General features: G+C 35.3%; 1 protein-coding gene across 1 annotated transcript in view; it reads left to right on the forward strand.

Annotated features, from left to right (window-relative positions):
* ASPH (aspartate beta-hydroxylase) overlaps positions 1-21,785 on the forward strand; it is a 97,018-nt gene that overhangs the window by 18,500 nt on the left and 56,733 nt on the right. The window contains exons 4-15 of the mRNA XM_010158735.1: positions 7,820-7,909; positions 9,472-9,546; positions 10,048-10,209; positions 11,380-11,439; positions 12,856-12,912; positions 13,432-13,476; positions 14,225-14,260; positions 17,444-17,482; positions 18,772-18,816; positions 18,918-18,959; positions 20,430-20,480; positions 21,477-21,521. Coding sequence (XP_010157037.1) covers positions 7,820-7,909; positions 9,472-9,546; positions 10,048-10,209; positions 11,380-11,439; positions 12,856-12,912; positions 13,432-13,476; positions 14,225-14,260; positions 17,444-17,482; positions 18,772-18,816; positions 18,918-18,959; positions 20,430-20,480; positions 21,477-21,521 — 747 coding nt within the window. The remainder of the gene's footprint in view (positions 1-7,819; positions 7,910-9,471; positions 9,547-10,047; positions 10,210-11,379; positions 11,440-12,855; positions 12,913-13,431; positions 13,477-14,224; positions 14,261-17,443; positions 17,483-18,771; positions 18,817-18,917; positions 18,960-20,429; positions 20,481-21,476; positions 21,522-21,785) is intronic.

Raw genomic sequence — 21,785 nt, forward strand, 5'->3', positions numbered from 1 at the left:
GAAAGAGGGCAGCACGTGAATTTGGTTAAGAAGGTTTATTTTTTTTAATAAAAGTCTTAAAGGGTGTTAAGTATAGCACTAGGTATTTTAATTGAAATAAAATGGTGACTGCTTTTTGGAATATGAACAATACAAGTATTTTCTATTGAGTAAAGTAGTACAGATAATTCATTTAAAGAAAATACTCAATTTATATAATCTATAGTGCGTAGGTACTTGAAGATGTTTTGAGTTAATATTTTAATTAAATATTTATAAAATTCTATAGAAATAGAATTTAGTGTGTTTGAGAGAGAACTGGCACAATACCTAGCAGAGAAATCACCTGCTATATTGGTCATAATTACGTGGCATCGTGCTGTCCAAAGAGAACTGAGCTAGCTCAAAAAAGAAGCAGCTCAAGTAGTGTGCATCTGGTAACGTGGTACTTTTCTTGGATTAATTAGTCTTCTATTATGGTACTTGTGGTAGTCTTGCTACTGAAGATGCTTTGTTCTTAATGAGTTACCATTTGGTTATCTCTCGATGGCATTGCAGTGTGCTATGTAAAGGTAACTTTTTACATGGCATGGTAGATGGCAAAATTTTGTGTCATGTTTGTTAACATCACAGATATGATCATAACCTATTTCCATTTTGCAACAAATCAGGTGAGGAGCCAGGAGGGGTAGCCAAGAAAAAAACTAAAGTTAAAGGTATTTCTGATGTTCTTTTTCTTGTGGAACTTTGTGCCAATAGTTATGTCTGAAATGCATGCGTGTTGCAAATACCAATTGCAGGTTATAATAATGGTTACTAATACTGGCTGTGTTGGCGAATTGTTGTCTAATGGTGCAGCAAATTATCATCCTCCCTATTTTTCAGTATTTTTTTTTCCACTACTGATTGTAATTTAGTGGCAATGTGAGTGCTTTCCTAACTAGCGATTGTATTTTTTTGTGCAAATTTTTTTTGCAACAGTTGTCTTGTTTGGATTATAAATAGTTAACTTCATATTCTGCATGTTTAAAAGAAGAGTTCTGATGTATATGCAAGTTTTTCTCTGTGTGAAATCCTTTCATTATCTTACATGAATTCATGTTACTATTACTGTATTGTAGTTGGACTTGAGCACCTTCATTTCTGCTTAAGTCTGTACATAAAAAAGGAATAATGAAACCATTTATGGGAGGAGAAACCTATGTAACGTTCAGTAACTTTCTCTTCAATATTATTTGCAAGATTCATTGCAGTCATGATATTTATAAATTTTCCAAAAGCTTTAAAGTAGGATAACTTGCAACCATATATTTATTTATCATTACATCGCTGTATGAACAGGACAGAATAATCTAAATGTGTTCAGTGCAACAGAGAGAGTTTAAAAAAAAAAAAAAGCTAATTAGCCTAAGCAAAACACCAGACTACCAGATCTACTTCAAATGCTTAACTCTTTAGATGTGCTTAGTTACCTCCACACAGCATGGTGCTATGTAAAGAAGAGTCTCTTCATTGCATTAAAGACACTTAGACTTCAATGTGTTTTTTCTAGCAGTATATGAAAAATGCATGCATGCTGTTTGTAGTACAAAGCCTCATTAGGAAAAAAGTACATTTGCTAAGGGAAACTCAGGGGCTCATATGAATGTAAATTTTCTTAGCATTCTGCATGCAAGTTGAAATTTTTAGCATTTGTTCCATATTGTGCTTGGTATGGCTAGGTTGCAAATTGTGTGTTTCCAAGATTGTAATAAATATCATTTAACAATATATTCCTGAGTTTTGGTTTATTTTTGAATGTTTGATTTGAAAATGAAGAAATGGTATCATATATTTCAAATGCTTTATGCCAAAAACCAGCTGGAAGGAACTGTGGTGTTACTCCTTTTAGGCTGAGCTGTGTGATTGAATTGTTCACTTGCAGAAATATTACACGTCAGTTAGAGGCAGATGTTACAGGAGAAATCTTACTTGCCTGCTTTTTATCAACAGACAGCTGTTTGTTTCAAAAGTCTGAATAAAAAAAAGAGCTGTTGTATTTTATATCTAAAATCTTTATTGTTTTTTAATAATTTGGGAGTATTCATTTTAAAGTTAAATACAAATGCTGCCTACAGAGATTTGACATAAAAAAAAAAATCTAGTTTTTGACTTAAAAGTTTTTTATTCTGGAGAATGCTGCTGGTACTGACAATTTTTGAAACTGTGGGCAAAGTGGAAGTAAATATTGAACATTTAGATGTCACAGGTGCTATTCTGACTGTATTTCTGATATATTATCTAGATACCACGTTAGAGCCAAATGTGAATTGAAATAGAGAAAATAAGCACAAGAAATATAACTCCAAAATTAAAACAAACAAAAAAGTATTACTAATAACACTAAATATGGAAAAGCAAAGATGTAAGAATTAATTTACAAATGTTACTTTGATTTCAGTGAATGTAGTCAAACCAAGTTAACCTTTTTGGTGTTGATTTAATTCCTCAGGACATTGCTGTTTCTCCTTAATTATTGTGTACTTATTTCTTGGTTTTGTAAAATACATACCTAAGACACATTTTTAAAATCTAGGCATAATCTGAGGTAACAATGTCAGTAAAATATTATAGTATACGTATGTGTTGCTACAGCACTTTCATTTGTAGTTTTAGGAAGCTGAGAAAATTGTGGGGGGGAAAAAAAAAAACTTTTCATGATGCCCTTAACATTTTTAGATCCTACAATGATCCTATCATTGTCAAAGATTCAAAATTGACTGTGATTTTCATGCTCACAGACAAAACTGGTTTTAGCATTCTGCGGAAGTTAGCTAACAGTAACGTAACAGAGGTATGGTTGTCACTAGATTAATGCTTTATTCGGATGCAGTTGCAATAAGGTGAGGTTATTGGCTGGCTGCATGGTGTGAGAGATTGCTAAAAGTCAAAACTAACCTGTTTTAAATGGCTTAAAAATTAAGTGGTTACTTATACAAGTCTAAATTGTCATCTAACAAACATTAAGAATTCAATCAAAGCTTCTAGATGGTTGCTTATGTTTTCTGATCTAAGACCAGTTCTCTTATTGAACATCTCCTGTTTTTTAAATGAAAAATGAAAAAGTAAAAGAAGCAATTAAAGAACCACTCAAGAAATTAAAGGAGAAGCAGGAATCCAAGAAGGAAGAAATCAAAGATGAAGAAAAAAAGAAAGCCAGGAAAGGAAAAGATGCTACTGATCGAAAGGACAAGAAAGCTGTTGATGTGAATAAATTAAAGAAAGATTCTGACAAGGCTAAAAGAGACAGAGGAAAGGAAAAGGAAAAAGGCCTAGACAAAAATGTAAAATCCAAGGAGAATACAAAAAAATCAGCCAGTGACAAGGATGGTACTATTCAGGTGGGAAAAGACAAAGAAACAAAAAAGATAGTTAAAAACCCATCCAAGGAAGACAAGAAGGAAAAGAAATAAACAGAGTTCTGGTTGTGCTAATGAGGAACAGATCTCAAGAGTGAGAAAGTCAGCATATTTGTATGAATGTGGTAAATATGGCAATAGGAAGATAATGTTTTATGGAAATACGTGTGAACAAAGGCTCTATATAATCATTTTTTGAAAACTGTTAAGCGTGTGCTGGCATTGTAAACACAAAGCTGTGAAACTCAATAATGTACATATGTTAATATGCCTAGCTAACAAGGCGTAGTGAAAACGGAAATGCTAAATGGATGCCAATATACTCTAAATCTGGTGGGAATTGTTTAATTCATTTACTACTATTTTAATAGTACAGTATTAAAGTGCTGTTTTGTTGATGTGGAGATGAAAGTGTAATGTTGTATATCAAATGCAAGTTTAAAAGCAATATTAAGAGGATTATCTGGGCACATATAGTGGAAAATTGCAAAAAATATTTGTCTCACAAAAACCACCAAGAGGAGAATTCATGGAAATTACTGTCATGGGAACTTAGCAAATAAATGTAAATTGCTCCCTGCAAGTAGACTGCAAAAACTATTTTATGCACACACACTCAAACCAACTTCAGTGTTACATTTATGAGACATGAGCGTATGCTCAGCCAAAGTGTTGCAACACTTGTTTATTGATCCTGTGCCAATATGTTCTGCTTTTCTTCTGTCCTGTCTTTCTTAGCTATCTTTAGGTCTGAAAACTTGATTAATTGTCACTTTTCGGTTTACTGTGGTTTTTGAGTTGTCCAAGCTTCTGGAAATGAATACTTCTGAAAATTAGGCCAACTGTTTCATCATTGATGGGTATTGTTGGGTTCTAGTCACATGCTAGGAAGTGATATGCTATTACTACTGTATTCTCTTTGAACTTGATTAGAGAACAGCTTATGTATTTTTGCAACTATTATTCAAACCACACCTTTGAAGTATGTGGTAACTTCTGTAAGCAAGCTTCTGTGTTAGTTCGCTCTTCTGGCTTCTGTATTTTTAGCACTGAGGAATGATTTATTCAGCAGTCTCATTAGAATAAAGTAACAAAACATTTCTGCAGACATGTTTCAGTATGTTATTAACTCTAAACTTGCTTTCAAGCTCATATGGAGAAGCAATATTTTATAATTTTACAGGACAAATAATGTCACTTAGTATGTTGAAATATTGATTGCACAATAAAAAGATTTAGAACAAAATTTGTAATGAAAGTTGAATATTATTTTAATACTGCAGTATAGTTTTAAAGAAAACAAAAATAAGGAGTGAAATTTAGCATGAGTATATGCATGTGGGTGTAAGATTAAAGACGTGAAGATTGATTCTTTTCCTTGTTTTGCTTAGCTTTTGTGTATAACAGTTGGCAGTACATTTATCCCAGACTTTCCATACAGCACATATACGTCTGTGTAAGATGCTTTGATCCCTAGAGCTATGACGTGGTAATAGGGTAAGATATAATCTGATTTTTTTAAACTGTTTTTTGTTAGAGGGAACTTATGAAAAATAGTTCAGATGACGGCCACAGAAAATAGTGCAGTAGCCTAAGAATCTGGCTGTACTAACTAACTGAGATGATATAACGAGCTATTTTCTAAATATTTATATATGTGTGAAGAAGGAAGATAGAGAGATGTGTTATAAACATCATAGTGCTTAGCAAAAAATGGACAGAATGAAGATCTAATAAATGCCCTTGCATAATGAGCATTGTCTTTTAGGTTTCAGTGATGATAGATGTGCTTATTCAACTTTGCTCTAATGGGCATTAAGATACATATTTGGTAGAGGAGCAGTCAAATCACACTTCTCAAGAATGGTGGCACATTGGTACAGTGCACGTCACTTTATTTTCTCCCCTAATGTGACACAAGTTATAACTGTCTGGGAGTGAAATTTGGAATGAGTTGCCTTTCTCATTAACATATTACTGTATCTATGACCCAAAGTTTATCTGGTTCTGAAAAACATGTTGTGGTGTGTTTTTTTTTTTTTTTCCAAAGAAGGTTTTAATTGAGCAGCACTCCAAGCTATGCAGATCGGCAAACAATAAAATCTTTTTGCCCCAGAGATCTGTTGTGCTCTTGTGTGTCTATGAAATACTGTCATTCAGCTTAACATGACAAGTTAACGCATAAGCTCAGGGAGTTCATCACACGAGGAAAAACTGAGTGCAACTTAACTTTGAGAAAAAGATGAGAGAAAACCTTACCTTGCAAAAAGTGAACGACTTGATATACTACATACTCAACAGGCTTGAACAGGAATCGGTGATTAACATGATAGATGGGTATAGAAAACCTGAAAGCGAAGTTGAGAAATGTTCAAGCAAAACAAAGAAATACTCTTGTTAGTCACTTCTTTCCTTTTACACATCCCAAGTGCTTGTTTGCTGTGTGTGCCGGTTTTAGTTAAACCATGACACTGGGAAATAACGGCCATCTCTTGAAATACTTTGAATCCATTTATTGTTCATGAAGCAGAGCAAGTGGTTGTCTGGAATTGGAGGTGTGGGTTATCGGAGCATATGAGAACTTACTTAAATGAGGTGTATGTGTAAGGGAAGTGAACTGAATTTGTGAAAACAGGGTGGCAGTTTCTATGCTTCCAGATTCTTTAGTGTGAGACAGTGGCTAATTTAAGTAAACTGGTTTTATCTCCATACATAGTTTAAGGTGATTGTAGAATAAAGTAACTTCTTACCCTTGTAGCCATTAATATTACTGCAGCAAACAATGATTGTAAGTCTTAATATTTTTGAATATTTCAGTGTTTTCTTCTAGTGACACAGAAGAAAATTGGCAAAAAATGAAGTGTAAATTTTGCTTTTTTCCTCCAGCTTCTGATCTTGAGTCCTTAGTAGTGGACTCCTAGTTATAGCACACTTAGATATAGCCTAATTTAAATAATATAATAATGTGTAAATAGGATTAATTCTGTTTTTTCCTGTTCCCATTACTTGTATAGGGTAATGGAAAAAATGTGTTTTTCTCACAATGCGTAAAATAATAAAATGTCTAGTTCACACAATGTTGTTTTGAGGTGTACTAATCCTGTTTGTATTGAGATATATTTGAGTCCAGTAGAAACCTAGTAAATAGTTAAAAAAAACCCAACATTTTTTTGACTTGAAATATAATACATTATCCCACTTAGTTACTTTTAAAGTTTATTAGAAATCCAGAAGCATTAATTACAGTGTAGCCTCTACTTTCTTAAATATCCTTCTTCTGCTGATTTCTGTGCATACAGCTCTTGAGAACTAGTTTGTTTTGGGCAATGTGTGTGTGTTTAGGAATTATTTATCTTAATTGACCTTAGAACTCATGCTTAAATATGAACCTAGCAAAAATGACATTGGATTAAAGGAGAATTCTGTTTAGAAGGGAGTTCAGGAGATCCTTATTCCAACATCCTGCTCAAAATAGGGTTGTCTCAGAGGTATGACCAGGTTGTGCTGGCTGTTATCCACTGTGGCCTTTAAAACCTCCAAGGATGGGAATGCACAACCTCTCTGGGCAGCCTTTTCCACTGACTTGATTGTCCTCATGGCAGGGTGTGTGTGAGCGGAAGTGTTTTCTTATACCTGGTCTGAACTGCTTGTAAGTCCTGTTTGAAGCCTTTCTGAAGGATAGTTGAGAGGAGGATTAGGCTAATAGCAATACATTCTTCCTTGAGGATATGGTGTCTTGAAGTGTGGCATAATCTTTCAAGGCTATGAATTATCTTTATCTCTTACTCTGGTGTCGATCGTTGCTGTTATTGGTTGCTTTCTTTTAGTTGTGTTTTGATCTAGAAAGACTGTGATATAGATAGTAAGCATCTTAATGGTGAAACTTTCAGTCATACTTTTTCTGTAGTCATTTAGTTGTCAAAAAAAACCTGGGGGATGAGATTAACATATTTTGAAGAAACTGCAGTTCTCTTCATCATATCATCTAAGATTTAACATATGAATTCAGAATATCTCTTCCCATTCTGAGCAGCACATTATAAGGTTCAAATTAGTTCTTAATAAAATCTAATTGATCATATGAAGTACTTTCTGACAAACAGTGAAAAAAATCTGCTGCCCATTTTTCTTCTGGATGCTGAATAGACATTGAGAATAGCATAGTCACTTGTTTAGTTACTTTGAAATAAAGGCAAGTGCTTAAATTTCTGTCCCTTTTTCCTTCTCATTGTATGTTTGTCTTTTAAAATATGTTTGTTTACTATCTGAATATACCTTAGTCTTCGTATATAGCACTGTATATCAGGAAAGCACTGTAATTGTGATTGTTGGAATACATTTTGGAGACTTGATCAGTTAATTTTAATTAAACAGCTTTCTTAGTTTAGAATTGAATCAGGTCAAAAAGAGCATGAAGTTAACTTTATAACTGAAAAATGCAGGCCTTAAAGAAAGATCTGTCCCAGCACAGCCCACATCACCAGAGTCTGAGGAGACCATCCAGCCTGCTGAGAAGTCGTATGTCGAATCAGGTAAGACCTTTAGTAAACCATAGGTGAAACAAAAGAAGTGATGCTTCTTTTGAATTACAATTCTGTTTCTTCAATCTATTATGACTTTGTGTTGCTTATCCCCTATAGTTTATTTAACGGGAATCACTGTGGTTAACTTTATGTAAATTAATGCCCATTAAATGTTTGTAGTCTAAATGTATAGAAGGCATTCTTGTCAGCTCTCATGCTTACCACTGGAACCATATCCCATCAGAATAACTTTCTGCTGATGTACAGTTGTGGGTTTGATACATGTGCAACAGTATATCCAGTCAGAATAACAGCAGATTCTCCACAAAAACCCAACCACACCACACTGCCCACTCCCCACCCCTCCACCACCCCAAAAAAAAGAATTAAAAAAAAAAGCCACCCACACCAAAAAACACCCAATAATCAACGTTATAAGTTAAATTGAACATTATTTTTCTGCTAAAACAAATATGTCATAAATATAATAGATACAGCTTCTAGTGTTGGAAATCATTTAAACATTTAAAAAGCCCCATAAGTATTAGAAAAATGTATTAGCTTCAAGAGGAATTTAAGAAAAAATATTTTTACATGTCAGATTTCAGATATGTGATTTGCATTTTACTGTTATTCAGAGAGTACTTTTTTTTTTTTCCTGTCCCTTGAAGAGGCTTGTCCTACTAGGTGTTAACGTGAACCTAACACAATAACCCACACATGTGGACCATATGGTCAACAAAATGGAGTATAGAATTAGTTTGAAAATACTTGCATTGATTTTAAGTTATCATTTATAAAATACATTAATTTAAGATGTCATTTCTTTTTTTTCTTCCACACACCCCTTCCCACCTCCCCCCATGGTACCTTCTGGTACCATTCTAGATCTTTATTTGAAAAATGCAGCTGTAATTTGACTTGTGCTGTTGAGTTTCTCAGTGTTGTTTCACGAGATTTATATGAAGGAAACACTTCATATAAATTCTTGTTATGTCCTGGGCTGGTATGTTAGAAGACAATCATGTGTCCCTGAAATCAGTTTGTGATTTATTCTGCTGTGAATTGCCAGGGAAGACCTTGCTATTGTAATGTTAGTATCTATTTTCCGTGTTTATAAAGCCAGCAAAACCCCACTTCTGCATGTGAGATTTTGTGTCAAATACGACATGCTAGTGCTGCTGCCTAAATTGTAAGTAAGGGATGGAAGCATTAGTGAAATAATTACTTAGAAGAGAATTCTTGGTTTGAATAGTTATCTGAAGTTGTTAATGTTACTGCCACTGAGAAAAAGATACATGCAGAAAATCCAGCTTAGATAAATTCTTCCAGTTCATCCTCAGAATGAATCTGATGTGTGACTGATGCAATACTTTCCATACTGGAGAGTAAGCAAAACCAAATTATTTTTGTAATTGCGTGAGTTGCAGGGGTTCACCAACTCAATCTCTACAGAACTTTATGGAATGAAATAAGAACTTTATGGAGGCCACTAAGAGCTGCAGGCCTTGAGCTAATGTTTAGACTTTTCCTTTTGCACTTACCTTCAATGCAATTTATAATCCTTTTAGAGCACAAGGATATTGCCATTGAATTGGAAGAGGAAATTCAGCCTGTTCTTGATGAAGCTCTCCATTCCCAGCCTGGTAATGCATTAACACTTAGAAAGCACTGGAGAATTTATAAATACTGTCAAAGGCTAGACAAGTCTTGGAATCTTGTTTTGGTATGCACTTAAAGTACTATTGCCTGCACAAAACATTCTAGTTGGCTGAATTGTCATGTTCAAAAAAATTCAAAAAGTTCAGTCACCAAATCCTAAAACTGTGGCCTCTTACCCAGAGGTGTTTGGGAACCGTAGCTCAAATGAGTCAGTTGACAATAACTTGCTCAAAATACTGTGTAGAGTGCAAGGATGAGTAAACAGGTGCCTTTGGCTGTGGTTTTCTCCATGAGTAAAGAAGGCACTGGCAAGTTGGTGTAGATACTTTGAATTTATACTGCTGTCAGGTGCAGACAAGTCATCTGTCCCTGTCCCCTTTGGGAGCTAGTTGAAAACCAAGAAAGATGTGCTAAAGTCTGAATATTTGCTGGTAATAGAACTTACTGAAGTGATGTATTTTCTAACAATCTGTACTATTGATTAGGAGAGACACATGAAGATGTAGATGAAAATCTAAATGACCAGTGGGAAGTGAAGGATGAAGTACATGGACAAACTTTTGAAGCTCCTACAACAGATGACTTGCTCAGAGAATTAGAGAATGAAATGCCAGAAGCGTCTGAGACACTAGTCTCAGTTCAGAAAGGTATCTGGATGACTGAATATACTTAAAATTAAATTTTACCTAAACTAAGAACAGACAAATGGAAATTTGTCTCATGAAAAGCTTGACCCTTAATTTCTACTTGCAGTAGAAAATTAGCAAATACCAATCACAGCAAGTATTATTGAGCAAATAAATATGGTTTTAAATCAAAGTGGGATATTTTAATGCCATGTGTTTTAGAATCCAGGTAGCTATGTATTACTGTTTACTTACTGCAATACTGGCTTTCAACTAAATTAACCTGTGCTCCAGCTATGCGCGTCTGCCCCCGGTAAACGGACTTTTACAATATCTCTATGGAGTCTGCTTCTAGACTTCCTAGTTTATCAAACTAAATTTTAAGAGTTTATTAGCACAGCTTTTGTAGACAAACTCCTCACTCTAATTTCCTTCTAATGTGGCTCTATAAGAGAACATTTGTAGATAAACTGTATTGCAAGTCCTGCTGAGAACATATCATATAAAGAAGAGTCTCATCTTCTGCTGCCTTGAGGCATTGACAGGATGATGAAAATAGTTTGTAATAAAAATATGAAAGCAGAATCATATGACCTAAATCCAACTTCATGAAAAGTATTTCTGAATGCTTTTTATCTCTAGTATTGAAAATGTTACATGTACCTTAATACCCCTTTTTGAAAAACTCATGTTACCTCAAAGTTTTGATTGCTGGAAGTACACTGAGATTCTTTCATCACAACTGAAGTAATTCTTTTCAGTCTAAGTCTACTATACCTCCTTGTTTCTGTATTTCTTCTATTAATAGACAGTGTAAGTTAAAGTAGGGAAATAGAAGAGATATTAAAATTGCAGTTATTTAAAATCTTTAAAATTACTGTTAAGAAGGCAAAGTGAACATATTCTGCTTTCTTTACATTTGCACAGAAATCTCTGTGGTTAGTCATCTTCGAGCAAATGTGTATAGAGTTTATGTGTGTATACACATTCTCAGTATTATGTATAAGAATAAAATTATAAACTTAATTTTTTCAATTAATGTGCATATCTTGCTGTCATTAGAAGAAATTTCCTTAAAATTTCTACTTAGAAATTTTACTCTGTTCTTATATAATGTTCTGTGATAGGGTTGGTAATATCGTGTATTGATTTAAAAAATCTAAAATTTTTAAATAAATGTTTTTTTCTCAGATGCTGTTCTTACGGCAGATGATCTTGGAACAACGGAGCCTGAACCATATGAAGCTCCAGGTATAATTATGTTTTTCCAAACTCGGTAATACTTGTTTTCTGCCTAAATGTACAAATATGCAAAATATGTAGGAAAGCAAAATACGAAATATTATAGACTATTTTAGTGATATATAATTTTCAACTTTTTTTTCCTCTCCAAATCACTGTTCTTGGTTGTCTTAGATACAGTTGTCTCATTTGGAGTAAAAATATCATGTTTGCTATTGCAACTGATCCTTAAAAAGAAGGGATAATAGGTTTGGAAACTGTGCAAAAACTTCATTTTTACTTTTCTGTGTGTTTCTGGCTGTTGTATATGTTTGGGCTCTAGAATCAGTCACCTTTCAGGAGCATGAAGTTTGTAACCTTTCTTTCAGGACTGTTTCTTTTATGGCTAATTGTCCTATCAGAAAGTGAGTCAGCACCACGGACAATACTCTCCTTTCTGCACACCCAAATTCATCTTTACAAGTTTTTGAATATTTGCTGGACTAACCCAGTTAGCTTATAGTCATCTTCATATTGTGTGCGATACCAGACAGAGAGGCATTAGCTCATCTTTCCCATTATGAAGAAATGTTAGGTGGATAATACATTTTCCCTGCTCTCTGATAAGTAATTTCTTCTGGGTCCTAATAACGCTTCTTTATAGTGCAGTCAGCATCTTCCATTTGCATTAGACATTGATTTCTGTTTGGACTAGGCTTCTTATCTTTGGCTCTGTGTTAGTTCTGGGCTTTTCAGTCTTGGTTGATACCAAATATGACAAATATGAAAAATAATTTTATTTGTTTAATTAATCTACAACTGCATATTGCTATCTTTATGGGATTTTGCTGCTTTCCAGTCACTGATTCAGAATCCAAGCTGCGAAGGAAAAGGATAGTTACTTTACCTTCAGTACCATGTGTTATCAGATGTATCATACTGAGTATATTAATAGCGGCAAAGAATTGTAGTCACAGAGGAAGATCATCCACATACTTAGCTATGCAATGAAAAAAACCCAGTAAATTGCTGTACGTCTGTGGTGCCAGAAGTGAATGTACATATTTTTCAAAGTCTGATTTCTGGCTCTTGCCTTGTATTCTGTAGATCATCACCAGTGGTCCTTCTGCACATTAGTGAAGAAGCTGCTTTAGAACTTCGATAATGGGAGATGATTTTGTTATTCATTTAGAAGAAATATTACAAAATGGATCTCGTTTTCATACTGAGGGTATAACAGAGGACTAGAGAGAGGGTGGCCCAACACCTCCCATTAGATTGCTGTGTATCAAATTGCAAGTGTCTGTAAGCTTTAAGTTTGTCAGTTTTCAACTAGGGAGCTACATTTAGCTAATGACAGACAGTTTATGGATACAAGTTAAAATAATCGTGTATTAAAAATATTTCATATTTTAATTAATTTTTTTTTTCTTACCTAATTTACAGTTTTGTATGAATATGATGTGGATGTGGAAAAGACAGTAAGTGATCCAGATGCTCCAGGTTTGTAAATTTTCATGACTTCAGATTATAATATAATCACTTACACTTCTTTTTTAACTATGCTTTGAAGTAATGTGTCGTGAATGGACTGTTTAGTCACAGTTATATTTTCAAACAGTTTTTCAAGGAGTTTCAAACAGCTTTTTGCAGCTATGTTACCATTACAGTTGTGAACACAACACTCCATGAATCCAGTGCACAAATACTTACATAAATATCTTGTTCTGTCAGGAGCCTTCCAATCTTATCAATTGATTGTCCAAGACATACTTAGATTCCTAATTTTAAGCCTAAATACAATTATGCGTGACCTTAGTATATTGTGTGTTACCATATAGCTCCTGGATGTGTTTTATAACCCAGCTGTTACTTTAAAATAAAACATGGTAGTATTAACTCAGTATATTTACTTCTGTTATTCTCAAGATAACTATGTGACCTTTTTGACTTCTGTTGTGTTATTTAGCTGTTGCATGAAAGTTTGATTAGAATTTAAAGTACTAAATATTTTTATTTAAGGTGACTCTGAGCTAATGCTGGAAGATGCTGTTGAACATTACACAGGTAGAGGTCAAAGTCTTATTCCTTTTTATTGAACTTTCATTGAGTTTAGGCCCCAAACAAGACACAAAACCCCTGATAACACTGGAGCTTATAGGTAGTATGAGTTCCTTAGTAAGTTATTACATCCTTATTTTATTTTATTTTATTTTTGTTCTGAAAAAATACAAAGGCCTACATGAATACTACTTCCCTTTAATGTCAGCCAAATGGACAAAACAATGTTTTGAGGGTTAAAAGATCCAGGAGAATGGCTGTTTGTATATTAGGTTGTGTAGAAATGTTTCTGTGGATAAAAAGTAATCTAAATTTGCCAAAGATGTTGACGTTAGTGTGATAACTGTCAGGAAAAAGAAAGTAACTTTTTTTTTTTTTTAAAGCAAGCAAGCCATAACAAGCAGATTCCCAAATTCCACTGTAGAAGTTTGCTGTATGTTGAAATGATTTATGTGTATTTTCATTCTGAATTGTACCTAATTTGTAAGTGATTTAATGAACTGTATAAGCCTACTGATAGTGCTTTATCTTTAAGTGTATCTTGTGATGCCAGAAATTTACCCAGTTCTTCTCACAGGATCTTTTAGAAACCTTCACCTTTGTTGAACTCTTATTAACTTCAATATAGTATAAAATACTATAGTTCTGAATATAGTCTTCTGGCCTGAATAAACTTGACACTGTATTACTTGTGTATATTTATTGTATTAAAATTTCATTAAATTTGATATTTATTTTTTCTTTCTTTAAACAGAGGATAGTGTGCATGAGGATTATAATGAAGACCATGGTATGACAACTGCTATATTTAGTGAAATTACAGTATCAAAGTCTTTCACTAACATGCAAGTGAAATTACTTTGTATTAACGTTTTCCATTCTGTCACATTACTTTGTGAGTTCTCAGTTAAGGGCTTTGTGGGTTTTTTTTGGGGGGGTGTTGGATGGAGTTTTTTGTTTTGGGTTTTTTTTTGGTGTTTTGGGGCTTTTTTTTTTTGGGTGTTGTGTGATGTTGTGTTTTTTTATGTTCAACCAACCTATGCATGTAAGCAATCAGTCAGTCTCAAACATTTGAACAAGTGTAGGGTATGTGTAGAGGTTATATTCCCATATTGGTCCCCTTTGTCATAATTTGTGCTTATGTGGCATAATAATGTTGAAGACTTTGCATGCTCTTTTCTTTTTTATGAAACCCTGGCCAAGTTAGCTGTGATTCATTGCATCTGTATAGCTCAGCGTTAACCTTCTTCCTTTTGTCTGTAACTACCAGTTCTTTGGAGATTACCCTGTTTTAGTTTGATTTAGTTAATGATTTGCTAATGATTGCTGAGACCAAATCAAAATGTAAATGGGAAGATTAGCGGGCATGGTCTTGACACAAAGGTATGTGGTTGTGATTCCTTGTGTGAGATCCTTCGTAACCATACTTCAGAAAAGTTAAGTGTCTCTTTGAAGCCCTCTTGTTTATTGTCCATGTTTATGTAACCTGAGCAAAGGACAGAAATTCTTAACGTCAAAATATTTGAGACAGAAAACATTGAGGTTCATTCTTTGTCTTCAGGTGGGAAACACTTGACATCCACCTTTGGGCTGGAAGTCAAAATCTCATTGAAGGACTTTAAGTAGCCCAGAGGTGTATTCAGCCCTTAGTTCAAGTCTTTCTAAGTCTGCAGAAAAGAATTACTTGCCTCAGTTATGTTGTCCTTGAGAAAATGTCTTGGCATCAATAGGACAGAAAAGCAAGAGACCTAGCTTTTTCCCTGGCCTAATTTCCTTTAGCCTGCTTTCTAGGATATAATTATTTTAAATCAGTTCCTAATCAAGAGTCACTCCTCTTGCTTCTCACACATAGATATGAGGAAGTGCAACTTTTAATCTTTACTTTTCATGCTCCTTCGTATGTAGTGGTGACATGAACAGAGAACACTTCCACCATCCCTGCCCTTGGGGAAGAGTCATCTATACCTGCTTTTGGATAAGTTGATCATGGAGGTTTCCAAAGTAATTTACATCAGTTTTCCATAGAATCAGTTCCAAATCCATTTCATATTCTCCAGTCTCTTCTGGCCCTGGCACAATAACAATGAATTGCTCTTAGTTTGAGAGTAGTTCATGTTCATTGGCAAGCAGTGGTTTCAAGTGTGATTGCGGCTGTGTGCTGCACTGAGAGTTTTAAACAGTCAGATAAACCATATTTGGTTTTTTTCTACTCTTTCTTTTGTGTTCCAAATCCTCTAATTGGGCTGATAAAGAGAATAGGAAGTTCCATGCTTTTTCTCAAAAGGAAATTCCTAGGTAGGAGGGATTATCAAAAAATTATTATTGGCTACTAAATTACCAGGCTTTTTTATGCAGCAAATTAAGCCTTCAACATATAATTCATGACCAACTGCTTTTCTCGTGATAAAAGTTCATCTTATGGCCTTGCTTACAAGTTCTTACTTCAGGACATTCTGGTTATGAGAGAAAGCACAATGATTCCTTTGTACTTTTTAGAAGAATTTCGTTCGAGCGCTCCAGCCCAGAGTAGTGTAGAAGACCAGTCAGGTGAGGCATTGAGTAGTTTTGACATTTGCAAGATTTGATTACTTTTTTTTTAATTCAGTTTTTATTTATTTTTTTTAAATCCCACTCCCCTCCCCAGTTTTGGAAGTTACATGAAGTTACAAAGTTGTTTGGAATTTCACTGTTTGTTCCAAGGGCAGACTTGTGTACAGGCACCTTTATAGCTAGACAGCCATCAGTGTCTCAGAAATAACCGAGAGCAAATAATCGGATCAGGATCCTTAGAAAAGATGAGACATACCACTGGGGAACATTGCCTAATCACACTCCTATGAGCTCATCTTACGTTGTTAGTCCTTTCAAGTTTGCACTAACCAGCCAACCATGGATGTCTTGGGAGATAGGAGGCCATTTTTCAGTGACACCACTTTTTCCTTATGAGTTCAGTCTATCCAGTTTCAGGGCACGAGGCTTTGTAAGTGTTCATGGATGTGTGCCGGGCACCATAGTAGTACCCGGTTTTCATCCCTGTTGTCTCCTGGCCCATCTTTCTTGTACCTTCTGATGTGGAAGGTTGGATCGAAAATGAAACGGATTTGCTCTTTTTCTTGAGAAGAGAGTTTTTAGCACCTGTTTTCTAAAGTCAGAGAAGGTATGGATGCCATCAGGGAGTTCTGAAATTCTTTCTCATATGTGAAAGTTTTTGACATTAGCTCCAAAACTGCAGCTCGCATCCACCAGAAGATTAAACCTGCAGATGCAAATATCTGAGAAATCAGCAGAAGTATGAACTTCTCTGTCCTAGAAGCAATATACTTTCTCTATTTCTTTCAGATGTGTTTGCCCTCTTCTGGCAGACCTTCTGATGTAATATTTTCTCCAGTTCTGGTGCTCCCTAGAGTTCTCAGAAAACTGAGATTGCAGTGCCAAGGTAATTGTTGGCCAAAACAGTTCAATTTCTATACTGACTATTGCTTTGTATGACTTGGTTCTTAATTCAGATCAGCAACCAACTCTAATAGGATTGCTGTTTTTGTAATCACTTCTGCCTTGCATGGTGTTGGAAGAAACTGAAGTCCTCTGGTAGGCTGCACCCGCCTTGTGTGTCTAGCGTACTGAAAGGAACCTTTTCTTCATACCTTCTCTAGTTTTTGCTAATGCTAATAATTCTTTAGTTGAAATGGGTGTATTTTCCCACAATGAAATGTGTAAATGGATTGATGACGTGACTTGAAATACAGGCACTTCAAATTTCAGCATTATGTTCACACTTGTTACTTGGTTTATGTGTAGAATTTCTACTACAAGCCCCAGTACGGGTTCATCTATCCAGGCTTCGAAACTAGAGAAAGTCTTTGAGAGCTTTGCATTTATCAGTAAAGAAATTATCTGGATGCTTAACAACCAAATTTTCAGGATATTCTGTGCATATCAACCACCCAGGAACTTTATTTTACTTTTCTTTCAGAACCAAAACATGAAAAGCGGACTGAGACTCAAGATACAGGTATATACATACATATATGTGTGTGTATGTGTATGGGTGGGGTGTCTGTACACTCTGTACACATCCCCCCATGCGTATATATATTTTTATATATGGAGCACATTAGAACATCTTTTTTTCATACATAATTAAAGTAGAAATACTAAAATAAGTGTTACTGGAACATAGTTAATTCACAATCAGAGAAATATTTTAGTAAGAGGAGCATACAAATCACGACATGTTGCCAATTATGGCAAAGGTGCAGTTATTACGGTCTGTGTAGTGATAAAATTATGTTTTGACTATGAACTGAGACGATTTCTTTTAACATACCGTCCTCGTGGATTCAACTGTAAGGTCTGAAGTGACACAAAGTGGGGCATGTGAGGCTTTTTGTGGACATCTGGAACAGTAGTTCAACACAGACATTGAACTTGCTGCCTGCCACAAGCCTTGCTCATAACCTTGTAGCCAGTGCTTGAGGTCACTCAGAACTGACAGGCTGTCAGTGTTAGCTCTGCTCTGGTGCATACTTCTTGTTAGTGACTTTGTCTACTTAGCAGAAGCAACTAAAACTTTGAGTGCAACCCAGTCTCTGAGTCCTGTATACTTTGGTGTCCTGAAATACCAGCTCTTTTGAGACTCATCTCAGACAGCTGAGTGAAAAGGACACAGTTGTTTAGGATGAAGCCAAGAAATTCTCTAGTAAATAAATTGTAAGTATCTGTTTTGTCACCGTTGTGATCGTAAGCTTAAGAGGACAGTCAGGTGTATTCAAAGAAAATAAAAATTATTTTTCCATGGAATCCATACTTTAATTGACCTTTCTTGTCCTTCAGGGAGGAAAGTAGGACCGATCAATGGATTGCATGTTTATCTAAAAAAACAAACAAACCAAAAAACCCTAGAAGTTTACAGGGGGGTTTTATTTTATTTTAATATGTCTAGCAGATGGAGGTGATGCTGCAGAAGATGAAAGTGGAAGTACTAATAAGACTTAGAAAGATTAAGGATTGTCTTTAAAATTTCATTTTTTAAAGTTACTGTGTCTTCATCCAAACAACATTTGTTCAGAAAGTACAATTTCGAAATATTTACCTAAAAAGTACAGCAGTTCTTTAGTGAAACAGGGAAGAAAATTCAAGGAGTAATTTCTGTTAGTTTTTTTTTTTTTCCCCTCAAAATGCCTGTTTGTTTATAGCAATTTATGCTATACATGACTCTGTGCTAGCTCTGTTTTTCTGTGTTGTACAAGTTTCTTTAGTTGAGGGCTTAGCTTCATTACTCTGAATTGAATATTTTCTCAGCTGTTGAGGACCTTGTGGAGGAGCTGAATGAAGTCACGGAGCCAGGTATATATATTTGTAATTATGATATTAAAGTGTTTTGGTGAAATATATGCATTTTGAAACCTGATGAATATACTTTTTTCGCTTTATGCTTTCTTTTATAGGTGAAATTATTGAAGACTTTGATGTTGATAAAGAGCTAACAGGTATGAGTGTTTGTAGTTTGTGAAAGAAAACATTTTTTTCTTCCATTTCTATTCATTAATATAAATAAAAAACAAGCACACAAAAAATGAAGCAAAGAATTGTGCTATATAGAACAACAGAATGGTTTGGGTTGGAAGGTATCTTTAAAGATCATGTGGTCCAACTCCCCTGCCATGAGCAGGTCATTTCACTAGACCAGCTTTCGCAAAGCCCCATCCAACCTGACTTTGAACACTTCCAGTGATGGGACACCCATAACTGCTCTGGACAGCTTGTTCCAGTGTCTTGCCACCACATCATCCAATCTAGGTCTACCCTCTCTTACTTAAAAACCATTGCCCCCTGTCCTGTCGCTACAGGCCTTGGTAAAAAGTCCCTTTGCATCTTTCTTACTAAGCCCCCTTTATATACTGAAAGGCTCCAGTGAAGTTTCCCTGGAGCCTTCTCTTCTCCAGGCTGAACAAGCCCAACTCTCTCAGCCTGTCCCCACAGCAGAGGTGCTCCAGCCCTCTGAGCATCTTCGTGGCCTCCTCTGGACTTGCTCCAACAGGTCCATGTCCTTCTTATGCTGGGGGCTCCACAGCTGGACACAGTACTGCAGGTGGGGTCTCACAAGAGCAGAGCATACGGAGAATCCTCTGGCCACACTTCTCTGGATACAGCCCAGGATACAGTTGGCTTTCTGGGCTGCCAGCGCACAGTGCTGGCTCATATTCAGCTTTTCATCCACCAGGATACCTAAGTCCTCCTTCACTGGGCTCCTCTTGATCCCTTCATCCCCAAGTCTTTACTGGTATTGGGGATTGCCCTGACCCATGTGCAGGAATTGCACTTGGCCTTATTGAACTTCATGACATTCTTATGAAGTACTTAAAACTTCCATTTGAAGAATGGAGTATGTTAATCTTGTTGAGTAGTAATGTAAGAAATTAAGTTATAAATTTTTGTTTGTTGTGCTGGTGTAAGGTACTTTTAAATAAGTACTGGGTCAGATGTCATGAAGATTTCTTCTAAGAAGTTGAAAATATTATTGATCAAGATTTTTTTTCAAACATGGTATTGATTCAGTCAGCTAGAACAAAGTGATATAAACATTTTAGTCTGAGCAGACTTTGTTGGATGTGATGCTATATTTATTTAGGTTTTTCCACTTGAAAAATATGTTCTGATATAATTATATGGGAAAACAAACTTTTCACACAAATAACAGTTGTAACCAAAATCATGGAGGGGGGAACGGGGAGAACACACATAATAGCGTTGGAAGTCAACAACAAAGGAGCTAAACTTTTGGATGTGAAACACATTCATGCAGTACCATTCTTCTACTCTTAAGTTAACCTAGCTGGTTGTTCTGCAGTTTAAGTCTTCTTTTTTGTTTGACACTAATTTGTTTGGGTGTTTGGTGGGGAGTAAAAGCAAAATTGTGAACATATTGTCACTTGCAACACTTATTTTCTTTGTAACAGTAGAAAGTAAGCATACAGAAGATGTTGTGGCCACTGAACCAGAGGAATCAGGTTTGTATATTATATTTTGCATAAGCTTGCTACTTAAAAAAAATAAAAATAAAAAAATTGAGAGTAATAAATATCATAGAGCAGAGTTCTGGGCTGCAGTAAAAATACATTCATAACTTTTTCTGTGGCTTTTAACTTCTAAGGACAAATATAACTGTGTTGTTGGAATCTAGCATTTTGGGCTTTTTAATGACAATATTTTAATGGCTTACAGAACACTCTTCAGTTTTAGAAGCTGGGAGTGCTCCCAATTCAGAAAAACTTATAGCAACCAAAATGGCCATGTTCTGTCATGTGAAGCTGAAGCTTTCTTGGCTATGCTCTGTTTCCCACCAGCCAGTCAGTAGTGCATGCTCAGGGAAGATATGTAAGAAATAAAGTGGAATGTCTCCCCAAGTTTAAGAGTTTCACTTCTGGACTTCCCAAGTCAGAGAATATATTTCCCTCTCTTTGATTCTTCTTCTTGTCTACAGCCACCATTGTGGCTATTATGAATTCTTTTCTGGTGAGCCTGACTCCCTCCATGCATGAAAAAGGGAGCTATGTGCAGCTTTCTGTCTGTTAGCAGTAGTAGCACTTGGTGACATGTCTGAATTAAATATACATATGGAATTAAAAAGAACAGAATTCTGAAGCTCAATATTTCACAATTACAGCTGGGAACATAAGTAAATTAATGTTTTCTAAGCCCATACTGGAGCAGCATGTGAAACTCTGGGAGATTTGTGCTTCTCAATGTATAGTTTCAGAATTTTGAAGTATCATTTTTGAAAATATGCCGTCTTGCAATTTATTCACTGGTCTACTTTAAGTTTTAATGTTTCTCCTGTGGAAAGGTTCAGCTGTCGAAATTTATGTCCTAGTTCTGCAAAAATAGTACTACAGAGCAGTCTTGATAGGTCACTGCTTTGAGCATAAGGGGGGAAAAAATGAAGCTTTTTGTAAATACTTAAAAAACTGTCCAGGTTGAATTGTTTGTATGCTTCTGACTTACAGACATACCTGTCCAAGCTGAGGATTATTCACAAGATGATCTAGTGGGTAAGTTAATCTTAAGTGCTTGTTTTTATCCCCCCAAAAATGAATCTCTAGCTACATTGAAAGTTTGCCAACAAATTATTGTGTGGAGAGGAGTGAAGATATACCATTGTTGTCATTTAAAGCTGCTTCCTGGTTTTGAAGCAATAATTTCTATTTTTTACTACATAAATCCTGGTAGTAGTTACTGGGTTATATGGAAGCATTCCAAATAAAACTGTGAGCCTTCTTAATTTACAATTTCATTTTTAATGGTTTCAGGTGGAG

The sequence above is a fragment of the Eurypyga helias genome, unplaced genomic scaffold (genome assembly GCF_000690775.1).
Source record: "Eurypyga helias isolate BGI_N326 unplaced genomic scaffold, ASM69077v1 scaffold689, whole genome shotgun sequence".
Lineage (NCBI taxonomy): Eukaryota > Metazoa > Chordata > Aves > Eurypygiformes > Eurypygidae > Eurypyga > Eurypyga helias.